We start from the raw sequence: 16,519 nt of genomic DNA, 5'->3' as shown, positions 1-16,519 counted from the left end.
CCTCACACTGACCGTTCCCAACTCCCCCAGATCCCTCAGCGCTGGCTCAGCCCGACTCTTCAACCCCCCCAGGGATCCCGGGGACTCCCCCCTGCCCTGGGCAGCCCATTCCAACGCCCAACAGCCCCTTCTGCACAGAAATCCTTCCTCAGAGCCAGCCTGACCCTGCCCTGGGCAGCTTGAGGCCATTCCCTCGGGGCCTGGCGCTGGGGCCTTGGCTCCAGAGACTCATCCCCCCTCTCTGCCCCCTCCTGGCAGGGAGTTGCAGAGGGCCAGGAGGTCTCCCCTCAGCCTCCTCTTCTCCAGACTGAACCCCCCCAGTTCCCCCAGCCGCTCCCCAGCAGACCTGTGCTTTATTCCTCAACCTACTCACCCCCTCCCGGAGCTCTGTCCCTAAGCAGAGAAGCTCCTCTCCCTGGGCTCACCTCCCGCAGGAGCTCTCACTGCTGCCGGCCAATATTGGCACAAGAGCAGGGCCCAGCCTGCAGCCTGGCACCGGGCTGGCAGCGTGTTCCCACCGCAGCTCTGCCTGGGCAGCTGTGCCAGTCGTGGAGGGTGCAGCGTTTAGAGAGATTGTGGCTTTCTGCTGGGCGGACACCATCGCTCCCTGGCCGAGCTGGCAGAGCTTCAGCGCTCTTCCTGCGTGTCCTTCTGTGTGAACCACTGCACCGTGCCCTGTTCGCCCGCCCTGGTCCCGGGAACTCCCTTAACGGCTTCTTTTATAGATGGGGGCAGGGCTGGGCTTGGCTGCTGTTTCTCCTGGCCCTGACCAGGTCCCACCAGCCACTACGGCACAAGCTGCAGGCTCCTGGCAGGCCTCTCGGCTGGCCCCGTGGTTCCCCCAGTTTGGGAAACCCTCCTGTGCACTGTGCTGGAGCTCTGCACCGCCAGCCGTGCTGGCACTGGAGCTGCTCACCTCGGTGACTGAGTGTTGTCCCAGGAAAGTGGGAGGGAGCGTGGGAGCATGGTGTGGTCAGAGGGCAGCACCAACACAAAGGCTTGCTTACAAATGCAGCGCTTGCGTGTCCACGGACACCCCGGCACACGAGCTTAACGAGCAGACGCACTTACACAGACGGATGCTCACCCCAGCTGGCCAAGCACAGGCCTACAGACCCTTCTGGGGACCAGGTAATCTGGCGGAAGGGCCGCTGACCCACGGTACCTGGACGATACTTTTGGGACAGTTTGAACTGGAACAGCATTTGAGACTGCAAAAATGATTCCTATGATCTAGTTGCTGCATTTGTGCACCGGTGCTGAGGCCTGCCGTTTGACTCCTCCAGTGACAACCTCTGCCTCCTCCTCACACCTCCAAAAATGTTTGGGTGATTTCTTCACTGGTGGTCACAAAGTTTGGCTGGACCCAAACTGTCCACTTTGTCCTAATGTGATCCCTTGCGAGTCACATCCATCACCCTCCGAAGCCTCCCACCCTCTTCCTCCATTTCCAGCCATCCCATAATGGGTCACTGAGGCACTGACACTACTGTTTCCTGAATTTACTGTGTGGCAGTGGGACATGCAGTGGGATGCTTTTCCCACATGATTCAATCTCCCAGGGGAGGATCACACATTATAAGGTATAAGTGGACTTTTCTATCTTTACTGTTCCCAGTACTGAAGACAATTTTGTCATTCACTGTACCCTGCCAGGACTATGGGAGGTCCAATGAAATGAAACTAGCACCCATTTGAAATACAGGCAAAGAGAATATTTATTCTGTGATTGACAACCTGGCACTGAGTTGAAAGCATAGCGTGTTCTTATGTGCATCATCCAAACAGAAGCAGTTGGGGCATAGAATGCAAAGTAAGCTCTTCTTCCTCACACTCATCCCAAAACCAGGCAGTGGCAGCCCCAAACTGTCACTGACCAGTTTAAGACATCTTGTCTCCCCCCTGCCAATTACCCAAGTAATTATTTCAGATCTAGAAACTTCAGGGTGTGTGAGAGTAACACTAGAGGAAGGAGCTGGATGGCTCCCCACTGGGCAAGCAGATGCTTCCCTTGTAAAACAAGGGCACATGAAGCGGAGCTATGACCCTCCAGCTCTTTCGCTAACGTACAGAAGCATTCACAAGGAGCTGCCAGCATATTTCACTCTGACATCACCAATGGCTTTGACACCCCCGTCCAGGCTGTAAGCAGAAGGGGTCCTTAGGGAGTCGAGGTCTGTGACCACCATATTCCTGGAGAAAGACTTGAACGAAGCATTCGGAGGGCTATGGTGGACCCACAGCTCCTTTGTAGTGCAGAAGGAGGTATTTGCAGGAGGACTGCGCTGTATCTCCACATCTTTAATTGTGCAGTAAGTGATCTCAGGGCACAACTCCACTTCCTTGATGGTACAGAACGTGGGGCGCCGGAGGGGGCTTTCGAAACTGCTGAGATGCATCGCAGGGCTTCTTTCTGTTGTCTCCTTCAACCTCAGCAGAGGACACTGCTCCTCTTGGGTCTGCAGGAGCTTGCGCCAGGAGGGCCGTCCCACCAGACACCCCCACACCAGCCAGCCTGCTAAAGCCAGCACGGTCAGGACCAGCAGAACCAAGCAGGCCAGGTAGAGCACCCAGTGCAATAGGCAGCAGTGCCTCAGCACCCACTGCCCCCACTGTGGACCCTCCCCACCTGCCCGCGAGTGCAGCACAGGTACGGTGTGCTCTGGGCTGGAGCACGGGCAGAAGGGGAGACGTCCAGGTGGAGGGGGAGGTTCAGGCTGGGTGAAGCGTGTGGTATCCAGGGGAGTCGACAGTGCTGGGGCCTGAGTGGAAAGTGTGGCGGTGGAGCCCGCTGGTGTGGTGGATGTCAGAGGAGGAGATGAAGATCTAACAGCAGAAGAGGCCTCTAGCGTGGCAGGAGAAGGCACTGCCATGGAGTTGGTGGGAAATATGCCAGTGGACACCATGAGAGTGGCATAGGTGTTGAGGGTGGTTTGGGGACTGCTGCTCGTGCTGGGAGGTCTGGTGCTCGTAGTGGTTGGCAGTGAGGTGTTCGAGACGGGGGTGGTGGGTCTGGGGGGGGTACTAGCAGGAGCAGAAATGAGAGCAGTGGCAGTGCTGGGGGCCTGTGTGGGTGTGAGAGCGGCGCTGGCTGGCACAGGAGTGGTGGTGCTGGGAGCTCTGGTGCTTGAAGGCATCTCAAGCAAAGTGCTTGGGGCAAGGGTGGAGCTACAAGGGGTGCTGAGGGGAGGCCCTGAGGTAGTGAGGGGAAGCCAGGTAACAGCATGGGGTATGGTAGTGTGCTCTTTGGGGACAGATGGATCCGGGGCCATCCTGGTAGCTTTTTCCATTGTTTCTTCCTCACCGTAGACGTAATACTCTTCCTCTTCATCCCCCACACTGCTGCAGTTGGACTTGAAGTAGATGATGGGCTTGCGCTGATGCTCGGCAGGGCTGTGACACAGCACCTTCTCAGGGGCGACTTCCACCTTTGTCTTCTCCAGACCCCGCTCCGGCTGATAGACACTGCCCTCGTTCTGCCGGATCCAGGCCTTCAGGTAGAGCAGGTCACAGTCGCAGTGCCAGGGGTTCTCAGTGAGGAAGACATACATGAAGAGGTGCCCCTCAGGGAAGAATTCATTGGGCAGCGTCCGCAGGCGGTTCCCCGAGAGCCAGAGGGTCACCAGCTTTTTCAGATCCTGCAGCAGCTCCTTGGGGAGCTGCTCCAGGAGGTTATCTGAGAGGTCCAAGTCCTCGAGTGCATCCAGCCCTGCAAAGACCTCCTTGGGCAGCGTCCGCAGCTGGTTCCCACGCAGGTCCAGGTCCTTCAGCTGTGACATACCTTGGAAAGCCCATGGCCTCAGCTGTGTCAAGCTGTTGTGAGCCACGGCCAGGCGGGTGAGCATGGACAGGCCCTCTAGGAGAGGCAGAGCCCCCAGCGCGTTGTGGGAGAGGATCAGCTCCTTCAGGGATGGCAGCGGGATGATGGTGTCCAGATCCACCAGCCCGTTGTGGGACAGGTCGAGGTCCTGCAGCTGTTTGAGGTTCAGGAAGGCGGCAGTGGAGACGGATGTCAGGCGGTTGGTGCTGAGCAGCAGGATGCCCGTGTCTGCAGGCAGGTCTGGGGGCACTGCACTGAGAGTCTGCCCTGTGCAGTTCACCTCCAGAATGTCCTTGACCTTGTTCATCTCTGACGGGCAGAGCTGGTCTGGGTCAGTAGTGCCGGCTGGGGGCAGCAGGACTGGGATGATGAGCAGGAGCAGGGCAGGGACCCACATGGTCTGGAGGGAAGAGCCAAGAGGTGTGGACACAGGCAGACACACATCTACATGTCACCTTTCTTCCCACGCAAGCACCATTTGCAGTAGAGCTGGCATCCCCTGCCAGACCCTCTGGGAGCCCTCTGAGCCCTGCAGCTCCTCTCTGGGAGGATGGAAGGGAGAGATGAGTCCCACACCTATTGTCAGCACCCACCCCATCATCTCAGCCTTGGCAAGGAGACACCATCTCTGCCCTTTTGCTCACCTCATCCTCGTCTCAGGAGGGAGAACTTGATTCACGTGCCTTCTCACAGCAAAAGCAGTAGGTCTGTGGTGTTCACGTCTCCACAGACCCACACCCGTCCCAGCCCAGAGAAGCCATGTGCTGGCAGAGGCTCCCTGAATATGCTCTTACCCAGCGCCAGCTGAGCCCTCTGATAGATTTGGGTTCACAAGACAGAGGCATGAATCATGTGAAAACAGCTTCCCATGCACAGACACGGCTGCCCTGTGTGCCCAGCCCCCGATGGACCCTGCTTCCCTGGGACTCACCCGTGGACCCTCCAGCGTTTGCCCAGCTGCCTCTTTGCCTCCCTCCTGCCCGCGGGTCGGGTGCTGCTCTGGTGGCCGCGCTGGCAGCAGGGCTGCCCAGGCCCTCTATCAGCACACACAGCTGTGGGAAGGGACCTGCGGCTTCCTGAGCAGACAAACCCATCTCCTGTCCTTCAGCACAGCCCTCGCTTTCACTGTGCTGCCGCATCACTGTCTCCTTGGAAAAGTCTCAACCAGAGAATGGCTCCATAATTTCTTGCTTCTGCATGGTAAAGGAGAGGGGGTCGCACCCAGGAGGAGCCCTTGCATGTCCCGCTGTTCCCTTTTTACGTCCTGGGATAAGGGTCCCTTGTACAAATGTTTGCCCCTTCCTCTGCTCCAAGGCAGCTCTCTCAGCACACTCTGAGCTTCAATTCTTGGGCACCTCAACCTGGGGACTGCAGGCTAGTTGGCACCCCGGCGAGAAACAGTTTCTGCACGTTACCTCAGCCAGCCGTTTGTGGTGTAGACGAGGGATCCTTTCTTTCTGGCTTGCCAGGGAAAACGGGGATGGCTCCTCTGGAGAGCTGAGAGGCAGCTTTAACATTTGTGGGAGAAGCCGCAGCACAGACCAGGCAAGGAGATTAGAGGCAGAGGAAGGAGCTCGGTTTTGCAATTCCTTCTGCTGCCTGTTCCTGCAGTCAAGCTGTCTCCACTTCTCTGGCCCATAGGTCACTGCAGAGCATCTCGGACGGCAGGGCCACCCAGAAGCTGCAAGGGGAAATACTACAGAGACAAGGAGTTAATGGTTTTCTACTGGTTTTTCATTCTGTGGATTGTGGTGGAGCAGGCTCCTCAGCACTGGAAGCTAAAGCAGCTTTTCCTCCTCCAGCAGGAGCGACTGAAGGTGGGATCCATCTCACAGTGTCAGATGTCTCCAGGTCACAGGTGAGCTCATCATCTGGGCTCGTGCTGCAGGCAGGCGTGGGGACAAGTGCAGGCATGGGGACAAGCACAGCCATGGACCCATCCCAGTGACATACCTTCACTAGCTCCCGCTAACAATGTGGTGAACCATTTTCTCAAAAGTGCCTGCTAACTCCCCACAGGCTAAAGAGAGGTGGAAACAACGCCACAGACACAGACAAATCCCACTGAAGTAACTTTATTCCATACATTTAAAAAGCAATCCCTGCTGCAGGAATGTCTTTTCAGTGGAAGTGTTTTTCAACAGGTAAAGAGTGAGGATGAAAGGTGACAGTCACCTGCAGCTGGGGAAACTGACTAAACATAAAGGGTTGATTCTTCCCCTTGAGAGAGGTGTAGCACCAGGACAGGGTCTCGGAGAGGTAACGAGATCTCCCCCCTTGGAGATCCTACACAATTCAGCTGAATGAGGCCCAAACACACCTTCAGCAGCTTTGAGGTTAGTCCTGCTGTGAGCACGTGGCTGCTACAGAAACCTCCACAAGTTCCTTCTAACCTAAATCCCTCTGCGAGTCTGAACTCCTGAGGTCCCCTAAAAAAGTTTTCTCTTACTTCCTGCCCTTCATCAGGGCCACATTTTGAGCCACGTCCCAGGACCCAGCCAGACCCAAGGGTGGACTCTTATCCCTTCGAATGACACCAGTGGAAACGTGAAGATGGGAATCTCCTCGTCAACACTGAAAAATGCCACCCGTCCCTCTTCATAATCCAGAGAGACCCGGACCCGCTTGGGGGTCTGGATTTCAGGAAGGAGAGTGCGATTAGGGGACGTGAGAGCTTGGAAGTTCCCTGCCCACTTCCCCACTGCCCAGATGCCCTCCTCGGGTTTAAACTCAATATCTCCCTTCCTTTTCACATCTTCTCTAGAGACCCCCACAGTCCACCCTCCTCCATCCACCAACTCCACCTCCCAGTAGTGTCTCCCCGAGGTGAAGCCTTCACGGCCCAGCACGCAGCGCCACGGGTTAAATCTCTGAGGGATGTCGGGGATGTCCTGCAGCGTGTCTTCTCGTTTCACACTTTTGCAGTCCTCAGACAGGACAAGGTCGCAGTGGGCCGTGTCTGGATCCAGAACCACCTTTACTGCGGGAGAGATGGAGTCAACACGTCAGGGCAGAGCTCACCCCAGGAGACATATTTGCTGGGGCTGCATAAGGAAGAAGAAAAAGGGTGCAAGTGATAGTTGGCAGATTGTGGCATGAGAAGCTGCACAAGATAACAATATTAGTGCAGGGAACAGAAAATGAAGCCAAGAGATGACATCAAGCAGAGAGGGAAGAAGGTCAGCAGACACGAAGAAGTTCCCATGTCTAAAAACGTGGCCAGCACTGCTCACTGGGGACTACAACTCTCCAGATCTGCCCCAAACAAACATTGGGGTATGCACCAAAGGAACAGGGGGTCTGAGGATTCCCCCTGTAAAGTGAGGGTTGGCAGAAGCATCCCCAGTCCCACCAGCATCACTGTGGGAGGGAAACTACCCAGAAGGGAGATTAAAGCAGGGAATATGATTCAGCACCCTGAAAGACCAAACTTTAATTACCTTCTTCTATAGGCACTGCATATCTTCTCCATGCTTTATAAAAACAAACAAACAAAAAGATAAGAGGTCATCGGAACACACTTGTTACTGGATCAGCTCAGGATAATGATAGGCCAGTGCAGCTGCATGTTTTCTGAATTGTTGCTGTATTTGTGAAAGTCATCTCACAGTGTGTAGCTCCAAAACTTCAGTGTCTAGCTACATAAAGGGCTCCATCTACTTTCTACAAATATAATTACACTGCCTGTCCTGATTCAGTCACACCGAATCACAGGATGGTTGGGGTTGGAAGGGACCTTAAAGATCATCTAGTTCCACTCCCTGCCCTGGGCAGGGACACCTTCCACTAGCCCAGGCTGCCCAAAGCCCCGTCCAGCCTGGCCTTGAACCCTTCCAGGGAGGGGGCAGCCACAGCTTCTCTGGGCAGCCTGTGCCAGGGCCTCACCCCCCTCACAGGGAAGAATTTATTCCTGATATCTAATCTAAATCTCCCCTCTTTCAGTTTAAAACCATTACCCTTTGTCCTATCCCTACCCCCCTGATCCAGAGTCCCTCCCCCCTTTCCTGCAGCCCCTTCCAGCCCTGGGAGGCCGCTCTAAGGTCTCCCCGGAGCCTTCTCTCCTCCAGCTGAACCCCCCAACTCTCTCAGCCTGTCCTCACAGGGGGGTGCTCCAGCCCCTGGTCATCCTCGTGGCCTCCTCTGGTCCTGCTCGAGCAGGTCCTTGTTCTTCTTGTACTGGTGCCCCCAGAGCTGGACCCAGCACTGTAGGGGGGGGGTGTCTGTATATTTATGGTCTGTTTGTACTTTGAAAACTGAAAGAATTTTCTTCTTAGTATAGAAGGATTACAGGGAATAGCTCAAAAGCACCTAAAGAACAAAGGATATTTCTGAAATGAGTTCAGTATTTGCTACCTCTGCCTTTCCCAAAAGCAAAGGCAAAACTGTGGTACAGATGCAAAACCCAGATGAGAAACTGGCTCAACTGAAAAGTCTCCCATATAGGAAGGAGAAAGATACTCACCGAGTTCATCAGCTTGCTTCTCTGAAAAAGAAAATAAATCAGCACAAATCAGTTGGATGCTGATTCGGATGTAACCTCTCCTGTGACAGCCTCCACATGCAGGAGGATGAGTTTCTGCCAATATCTGGCAATGCAAAGCCCTCTCCCACCGCCAGCCTGGAGCTCTGCAGGTGATGGTACATGTTCTGCTCAAATCTGGGGCAGAAAAAGGTCTCTGGGAGATCCCTCACTTACATGGGGACCCATCACTGGCCACTGTCACCCTATCTGTGCCCCCACTGCAGTCACCATCCCCAACCCCAGACACCATTTTCAATGATTGTCAATTTTTTGATTCCCACATTCACTCTCTTCCTTCCCCCCTTATCCCTCCACCACTTTTTGGTTCACACACTTCAAAAGTGAAAAGGAAAAAAGAGACCACACCCTATACAGACTCTAAAAAATTCTTTGTAAGGAAAAGAAGACTCACCAATTTCTGCATCACGTTCCCCTGAACAACAAACAGAAACACAACCAGTTACTATTTGACACAGTCCCTTCTCTAGGAGCCAGCTAAGGGGCCACACAGGTGAAGGGAGACTGTGATGAAGGGAGCAGATGTGCTGACTTATGCCCTGATTGTACCAGTGTTAATGATTCCTGAGTGAACTGGTCTGGATTTATTTTCACCATTATATATTCCCCCCCCCCCCCCCCTGCACTGACACCAATTTAGCAAGAGTTTATTTTTAATAGCTAAAGGACTATTTCTTGGTAACTATTTGAGCTGCAAGCAAACCAACAAAAATATATGTCCTCTTCAAGTGTTTTTGTGTTTTTTTTTAAAATGTCCTTGTAATTAAACAATCTAAAATTTTTATAAGAAGATCCTGTATTTCTTAGGTTTCTATAGTCTTCCCCTGAAAACTAATTAAGTTTCAGTACCATTTCACTACTTAAATGACAGAATCACAGAATCAACTAGTTTGGAAAGGACCTTGAAGCTCCTCCAGCCCAACCATTAACCCCACACTGACTGTTCCCAACTCCCCCAGATCCCTCAGTGCTGGCTCAGCCCGACTCTTCAACCCCCCCAGGGATCCCTGGGACTCCCCCCCTGCCCTGGGCAGCCCATTCCAACGCCCAACAGCCCCTTCTGCACAGAAATCCTTCCTCAGAGCCAGCCTGACCCTGCCCTGGGCAGCTTGAGGCCATTCCCTCTTGTCCTATCGCTTATTACTTGGTTCAAGAGACTCATCCCCCCTCTCTGCACCCTCCTGCCAGGGAGCCAGAGAGGGCCAGGAGGTCAAATTAAAATGAGTGTTAAAAAGCACTGACAGCCACTCAGGAAAAAAAAAAAACCCTAATGACTTTTCAGAGTGAATTTTCACATTATTATGGGCTCAAGGGAGGGAGGAAGGATCTGCTTAAAAAGAACATTTGAGCAGAATGAGAGGATGAATAAAACAGTCTGAAAGTTTCCACAGAGGGTTTCACCGGGGAGGTGGGGAGCCAGACTCACGCAGTGCTTCCGCCTGCATCGCTGAAAAGCAAAACCAGAACAGAGCATCACCACCAAAGCCGATTCCTTTTTCCCTGATGCACTTGTTGGGGTGGGGAGGAAAAGCTTCAGGCCAGGAGCTCCTCAAGACTTTGGGAGATCTTGTCCCCCCTCCCAGAACCCCCCTTGGGCAGAGGCCAGCACTGCACTGCTGGAGACCTAAGCAAGGGCTCCAGCCACAGGGCAGCAGTGAAGGGGCAGGTTTGCACCAGCAAGGGAGGAGCATGGGGTTAAATTTCACCTGCAGTGCTACATAACCACCCTGCCCCTGTGGTTTTTTTAGTGCTGAGACAAAGCTGGGGCTCCTGCAAAATGGAATGTGCTACCCCAAAGCTTCCTCCAGCTTTGAGAGGTGCCCTTTGAAAAGCAAAGTTCACTGCTGGTACAACATCTTTCATGCTTTCATTGTTTCTGCAGTGATTTTCCTTAAAATTACAAATCATTTCATCAATTAATTTCAGAATTTTCTGTAGCTGCTACCCAAACCATTTCCTTCCCCCCACATCCACCAGAAATGGGCCCCATGAAATGAGGGAATTGTCCAATTTATGGAAAATTGAAAGTAAACTTACCTATTTTTTTCTCATGTTTTCCTGTGAAGGAAAGAAAGAAATGTAAGTAATTTAAAAAAAATCATCCCTTCCAAAGAGCACTGATTAAACCACAGCAGGAGTTACAGCCACTTGCAAGGCCGCGGGGGTCTGGAAGTGCTGCAGTGCCTGCATGACCCACCGGCTCCATCCCCTTTTGGTAACAAAGAGAGGATTTCTGTTTCCTTTATTCCTCTGTATTATTTACACCCTGAGGTCCCTTTCAGAAGGAAAGGAAACCCTGCCAGGCCCCAAAAGTGCCAGGGGTTTTTTGCAGGACCAAGCAAGTTATTGCTCCATTTTTGCAGGCAGAATCCACCCTCAGCTGGGCCAGAGGAATGGCTGGCTCACGCTGCTTTAATGCCCACTTTCTTCTTTGCTAGACTTTTTGTTGGAGAAACAACCTTTCTTTTCTTGCCAGAAGTTAAATCCCTGGGTCTTTAAGTTGCCTGGCACCACACGTGTGTCCGAGACACTAAGACAAGACTCCAAGACCATCTGGGCATTTCTCAAACCCACTTGTCGGTCAAAACCAAAGGTGGCTGAGTAGGACAACAGCCCACACCCCTTCCTCAAACACTGCTCCGGGATGTTACCTTTCATTTTAAATAGGTAAACAGCAATAATAAAGAGAGCGACTACAGCAACCAGAACCACACTCAGGGCGGTTATCCAAGGCTGGGCGTTTTGGAAAAAGGGATCTGAAAAAGAAAACCCACAAATCAGTTAAGTTACTCTGCAAGTAGCAATAGGAAGTAGACTATTTCTATTTCATACAAGCTCATCTCAAGCAGGTCTGAATCCCACTGAGGGTGAAAATCAGTTCCTGACTCTACTCCACAAAAAAAAAAAAAAAAAAAAAAAAAAATCCATTTTGGCAATTTAGCACTTGTCTGAGGCTGATGGTGTTCTGTTTGCATACATTGTGGGGGATTTTTAAAGGGAAAGTGGATTTCTAACCAAATTATTTCTAGTTAAATCATGCTTTCTTCTCCTTTGGAAAAAAAATACTGTATTTCATTAGGCAACATAGGATCAGAAACAAGCTAACATATGCATCAACAGCAAGCTTCAGGGCAGAGCACTATCACCAGGAGAAAGGTACCCAGGGAAATAAAATCTTTCCAAATTGTTTGTTCCCAAAGTAAAAAAGGAATAGGATGCAGCTGAAAAGCACATGATGCTGCGCTGCAGTTTGGTGTTTGGTTAGTCCAGTTCACCATTGCATCTCTGTTCTGATATACTCCCCACCTCAAATCAATCTTCCAGTAACAAAGGAGCTTTTCTGTGTGATAAGAAAAAATCAAAAGATATTCAATATATGCAGATGCTGGAATGAGACACGATTGACTTCTTACCAGTAGAACGGGATTTCACAGCAGGGGAGACTCAGTGCATGAGTTGTTCTTTCCTTTTGTTTGGTTCTAGTGTTATGAGTGTTTGTATTGAAACTCTGCTACACTGAGGATTGTCCTTTTTCCCCCCGAAACCCACAGTTCAAGACAGAACTGGTAAATTTTGGCAACACACCTGTACAAACGCTGCACAAAGCCTCAGCTGTTTGCACGCCGCATGCACAAATTACACTTGATGTGCTGAGCACGCAGCCTGCAAAATGCACCTGAGATTTTCTGCTGCCGGTGCTTTCCCAGCACAGCTCCATCGGGAGCCTTAACAGGGTGTTGGCCTTGACCTCTGCTCACCTGATATGTAAAAAGCTGATCCCTGTTCTTGGCTGTTCAGGGCATGTCGGACCCAGCAGGAAAGTTTCTGGTTCCCACCTCTGGTGAAGATTATGCTGCTTTCTGCTGCAAAGAGTCCGCTCTTGTCCTGGGTAACATTTTCTGAGAGGGATGGGAGATGCTGCCCGTGGGGATCTTGCCACAGCACCTGGGGCTGCGGGTACCAGCCGGCCGAGCGACAGGCCACCCGGATCCCCCCGTCCTCGTAGCGCTCCAGCGCGATGAGCGGGGCAGAGCCGCCGGCTGCAGGGAAACAGAGACTCTCAGGTGATCGGGCTGGGTGCCAGATCTCGGGGGAATAAGGTGGCCTGGCTGATCCTCTCCCTGACAAGAAGGGATAAACTGCAACACAGACAAATCTCAGGGCTTTTTTTAAGACAAGTGTCATCTGAAGTCAGGACATTTCCTGCAGTCTTTTTCACATAACTTGATGATCTGCTCTGGAGGCTACTACTACAGCAAAATAATCTGCAGGCCTACATATTAAAATATAAAACCACAAACCAAGACATTCTTACTTGATTACTGAACACCAAATTCTTTACTTACACTCACTTATATGAAGAAAACAATATCAAGAACATATCTGAAGTAGGTAGCATATCTCACAAGCTCCTTCCAGCTGCTTGGGAGGCAATTTTACCTCTCTGGGACATTCTGAGTATTTTCAACCATGGGACTTCATAAAACACTATTTCCAAAGCAAGCACATGAAATTGCTTCTGGGAAAGACAGGGAAGAAGCACACCTATGAGCAAATAAATTAGAGGTACCAGGGACATGGACTACACACCTGTCACCCTCAGCTCCACCACAGCCTCATCGTATTCCAAGCCATGGAGAACAAAGCAGGTGTAATTCCCTTTGTCAGACAGTTGGACACGGAAAATTTTCAAGTCCACGCTGTCGTTGGTGAGGCTGTTCTTTAGCAGCTCAGTGCGTCCTTGGTATTGAAGCATCTGATCCCCGTACAGGTCTTGGCCCCCCTTGTAGCGATGCACAAAGGGCGAGAAGTGTTCCCGAAACCACGTCACCTCGATGTCCTGCGTGCTGTGCTCCAGGGAGAAGCGGCAGGGCAACACCACATCCTTGCCCATGGCCACGGTGATGGGGCCGGGGGATCCTGTCACATTGAGCAAAGCTGGGAAAAATACCCGGAGAAAGAAGAAATAACCGTGAGTTGGCTGTGGTGACTGAGCTCAGAAAAGCAGCAGATGCTGCTCCGCGCAGTTCGTGTGCTGCCGGGCTGTGTCATCACGTCGGCAGCATAACCGTGCCGGGGAGATGAGGCATTGAGGGGAGGGCAGGGAGAGGGACCCTGCCAGGCAGCACGGTGAGTAGCCTGGGGCCAGGCTACCGCCTCTCTGTCCTGCACTACCGTGAAAGTCCTTCACATCCCTAGAAGATGATTTATTCTCAAGGGACCAAGTGCTGCCATGCTGCTCAGGACAGGGAGAAGGCAGGAAAAAGAAATGAAGGAAGCTGCTGAAAGGTTTCCGGGTGATTGGCTGGAGAAAACAGGCAACTTGGGTACGAATAAAACTCAAATATCTTCATCTATTTGCAAATAAATATCTTCAGCTATTTGCACCTATTACAAGAGAAAACAGAAACATCTCAGGTGCTCTGGGCATTTTTGGAAATTAAAAAAGAAAAGGTTTATTAATAAGCTGGCCACTCAATTCACAGAGCAAGTGGTTTCTAGTTGAAGGAAAACAAAAGAAAATCAACTTTTTTTTTTTTGGCAAGGTAACTTGCCAAAACAGCATCCTTTTGCCAGGGCTGCCTTGAAGAAGCAACTTCAGGTCAGCAATCTAACAGAAAAAGAACCCAGAATATTTTTTAAAAGATTTTTTTGTTGTTGTTTTTTTCCCATTATTGTATTTGTTCTGCAAAGGATCCAGCACATCCTGGACACAGCCCAGTAAAGTGATGACATGCTGGGAACATGCTGAGAACAGGAAAATCAAGAAGGGAAATGGCAGCAAACTGTAACTATGACTAAACAAACTATAATCAACTCATCGGCATCATCCTGACGACACTGAGCTGTGTGAGGTGGTGACACGCTGGAGGGAAGGGATGTGCCATCCAGAGGGTCATGGACAGGCTGGGAGCCTGTGCAAACCTCATGGAGTTCAATGAGGCCAAGTGCAAGGTCTTGCCCATGGGTCGGGGCAATCCCAAGCACAAACCCAGGCTGGGCGAGGAGGGGATGGAGAGCAGCCCCAAGGAGAAGGACTTGGGGGAATCAATGGATGAAAAACTGACTGTGAGCCAGCAACGTCTGCTTGCAGCCCAGAAATCCACCTGTGTCCTGGGCTGCACCCAGAGCAGTGTGGGCAGCAGGGCGGGGGGGGGGAATTCTCTCCTTCTGCTCCACAGTTGTGAGATCCCCCCTGCCGTGCTGGGTCCAGCTCTGGGGGCACCAACAGCAGGACACAGACCTGCTTGAGCGGGGCCAGAGGAGGCCACAAAGATGACCAGGGGCTGGAGCACCCCCCTGTGAGGACAGGCTGAGAGAGTTGGGGGGTTCAGCTGGAGAAGAGAAGGCTCCGGGGAGACCTTAGAGCGGCCTCCCAGGGCTGAAAGGGGCTGCAGGAAAGGGGGGAGGGACTCTGGATCAGGGGGGTAGGGATAGGACAAAGGGTAATGGTTTTAAACTGAAAGAGGGGAGGTTTAGATTGGATGTAAGGAAGAAACTCTTCCCTGTGAGGGGGGTGAGGCCCTGGCACAGGTTGCCCAGAGAAGCTGTGGCTGCCCCCTCCCTGGAAGGGTTCAAGGCCAGGTTGGACGGGGCTTTGGGCAACCTGGGCTAGTGGAAGGTGTCCCTGCCCATGGCACAGGGGGGTGGGAACTAGATGAGCTTTAAGGTCCCTTCCAACCCAAACCGTTCCGTGATTCTATGATTTAGCATTCAGTGAGGTGGTGTGAATGCCTGTGCTGACATGGTTGGAGGAATAAACCAGGTTCCAGAGGGATCCTGGTGCTCTCAGAAGTGGACATGGTTTATGGCAAAGGGTCTGTCCCTGCTCTGTGCTCTGCCTTTCACAAGGAGTTTCTTTACTGTCAACTGGGAAAATATTCATTCTGGAAGCAATGCCACAGGGATCAGCAAGAACCAGGGGGATCCTTACCTGAATGCAGCTCATGAACTTGGAAAACTAAACCATAAATGATAAAAGCCAGCAGAGAGCAGCAGAGGTGGGAAGCAGAGGGCATCCTCTTTGCTGGAGCAAAACCTGGAGTTGGGGAAAGGGAGGGAAAGGGAAAAAGCAAGGATAAACAAATAATACCAAAAAAGGGCATATTCACTTTTAAAAGGGTTTATTGCTGATTGCAGCCCCTTTTTATAATATCTAGGGAAGAGCCTCAGATGCTAAAGGCTGAAATCATTTTTCTATCATCAGCCTGCCTTTGCTTGGTACTTCATATACAAAGTGCCTAAAAGTTGTAGGAATTTCCTACTGGGAAAAAAAGGACAAGCTGCAATATCTCTAATTTCATGAAAAAGTGACAGTTGTTCTAATATGGAGCCCTTGCTTTTCTTACCCAGCCGTAAGAAAGAGATGGAAAGGCCCAGGAGGAGAAGGAGAAACCCAGACCAAACGCTCATGGTGCTGGGGCTGTGAGCTCCTCCTCAGGGACAAATCTGGGACTCGGTACCACATCCCCTGCCACCGGACCGAGGGCAGGAGGTCTCAGAACAGGGAAAGCAAAATACCAGAACACAAATTCAACACCCGCCCAAGCTCCAAAACCCCCCAAACCCTCTTACCACTTGCTGGCTTAGTCCCAGCGTTGGTTAACAAGATGTGAAGGTCACGACCGATTTGGGCAGATGGTGGGAAGTGATTTCAATCTGCAGCTTTCTGGAGGCCCCGAGCACCTCTGGGTGGGGGCAGGAGCTCCTTGGCCGTCACCAGGTTCATCTGGAGGGGCCACCCCAACCAGAGTTAAGCATTTCTCGATCTGAAAATCAAACCAAAATGTCACTCTGTGTCGCAACCTGCCACCCGTTTCCTCCTGTGCTGCCTCCGATCAAAAACGAAAGCAGCTGAGTGATTTGCCCTTTTTTTTTTTTGGCGGAAATCATCTTCTGGCAACATTCGCGGGCGTATCCTCGCTGCAGATGCCCTCCACGGCGGCATACCGCAGCCTTCCCGCAGCTCTCCCCGCCTGGGGAGGGGACGGACGCCGCCAGCAGTTCCCATGTCCCTGGGAAGAGCGCGGAGGTGACGGAGGGGGGACTCACACCCAGAGGTGGTGCCGGGTGGGAGCAAAGCCCAGCACTAGCTTAAAAATTGCTTAAAAACAATTCCCACTCTGGCCAAGAGGCGAGGCAATAGAAGATGGTGTGTC

At 52.0% G+C, this 16,519-nt stretch overlaps 2 protein-coding genes across 2 annotated transcripts; both read right to left on the bottom strand.

Annotated features, from left to right (window-relative positions):
* Positions 1-1,765: 1,765 nt before the first annotated feature.
* On the bottom strand, positions 1,766-5,746 carry GP1BA (glycoprotein Ib platelet subunit alpha). The gene is made up of 2 exons (XM_074928250.1): positions 5,236-5,746; positions 1,766-4,220 (listed from the first exon to the last, which is right to left on the bottom strand). The coding sequence occupies exons 1-2, from the start codon at positions 5,335-5,337 to the stop codon at positions 2,079-2,081; spliced, it is 2,244 nt and encodes a 747-aa protein (XP_074784351.1). The 5' UTR covers positions 5,338-5,746; the 3' UTR covers positions 1,766-2,078.
* Positions 5,747-5,879: 133 nt separating this feature from the next.
* Positions 5,880-16,190, bottom strand: LOC141971127 (butyrophilin subfamily 1 member A1-like). Its single transcript, XM_074928266.1, has 11 exons — positions 15,936-16,190; positions 15,295-15,399; positions 12,951-13,298; positions 12,119-12,400; positions 11,012-11,116; positions 10,398-10,418; positions 9,787-9,807; positions 8,755-8,775; positions 8,283-8,303; positions 7,261-7,293; positions 5,880-6,800 (listed from the first exon to the last, which is right to left on the bottom strand). The coding sequence occupies exons 2-11, from the start codon at positions 15,377-15,379 to the stop codon at positions 6,283-6,285; spliced, it is 1,455 nt and encodes a 484-aa protein (XP_074784367.1). The 5' UTR covers positions 15,380-15,399; positions 15,936-16,190; the 3' UTR covers positions 5,880-6,282.
* Between the last annotated feature and the right edge of the window lie 329 nt (positions 16,191-16,519).

This window comes from Athene noctua, chromosome 27, assembly GCF_965140245.1.
Source record: "Athene noctua chromosome 27, bAthNoc1.hap1.1, whole genome shotgun sequence".
Lineage (NCBI taxonomy): Eukaryota > Metazoa > Chordata > Aves > Strigiformes > Strigidae > Athene > Athene noctua.
Note: the sequence above shows the minus strand (reverse complement) of the source record. Positions and strands in the feature narration are given on the sequence as shown.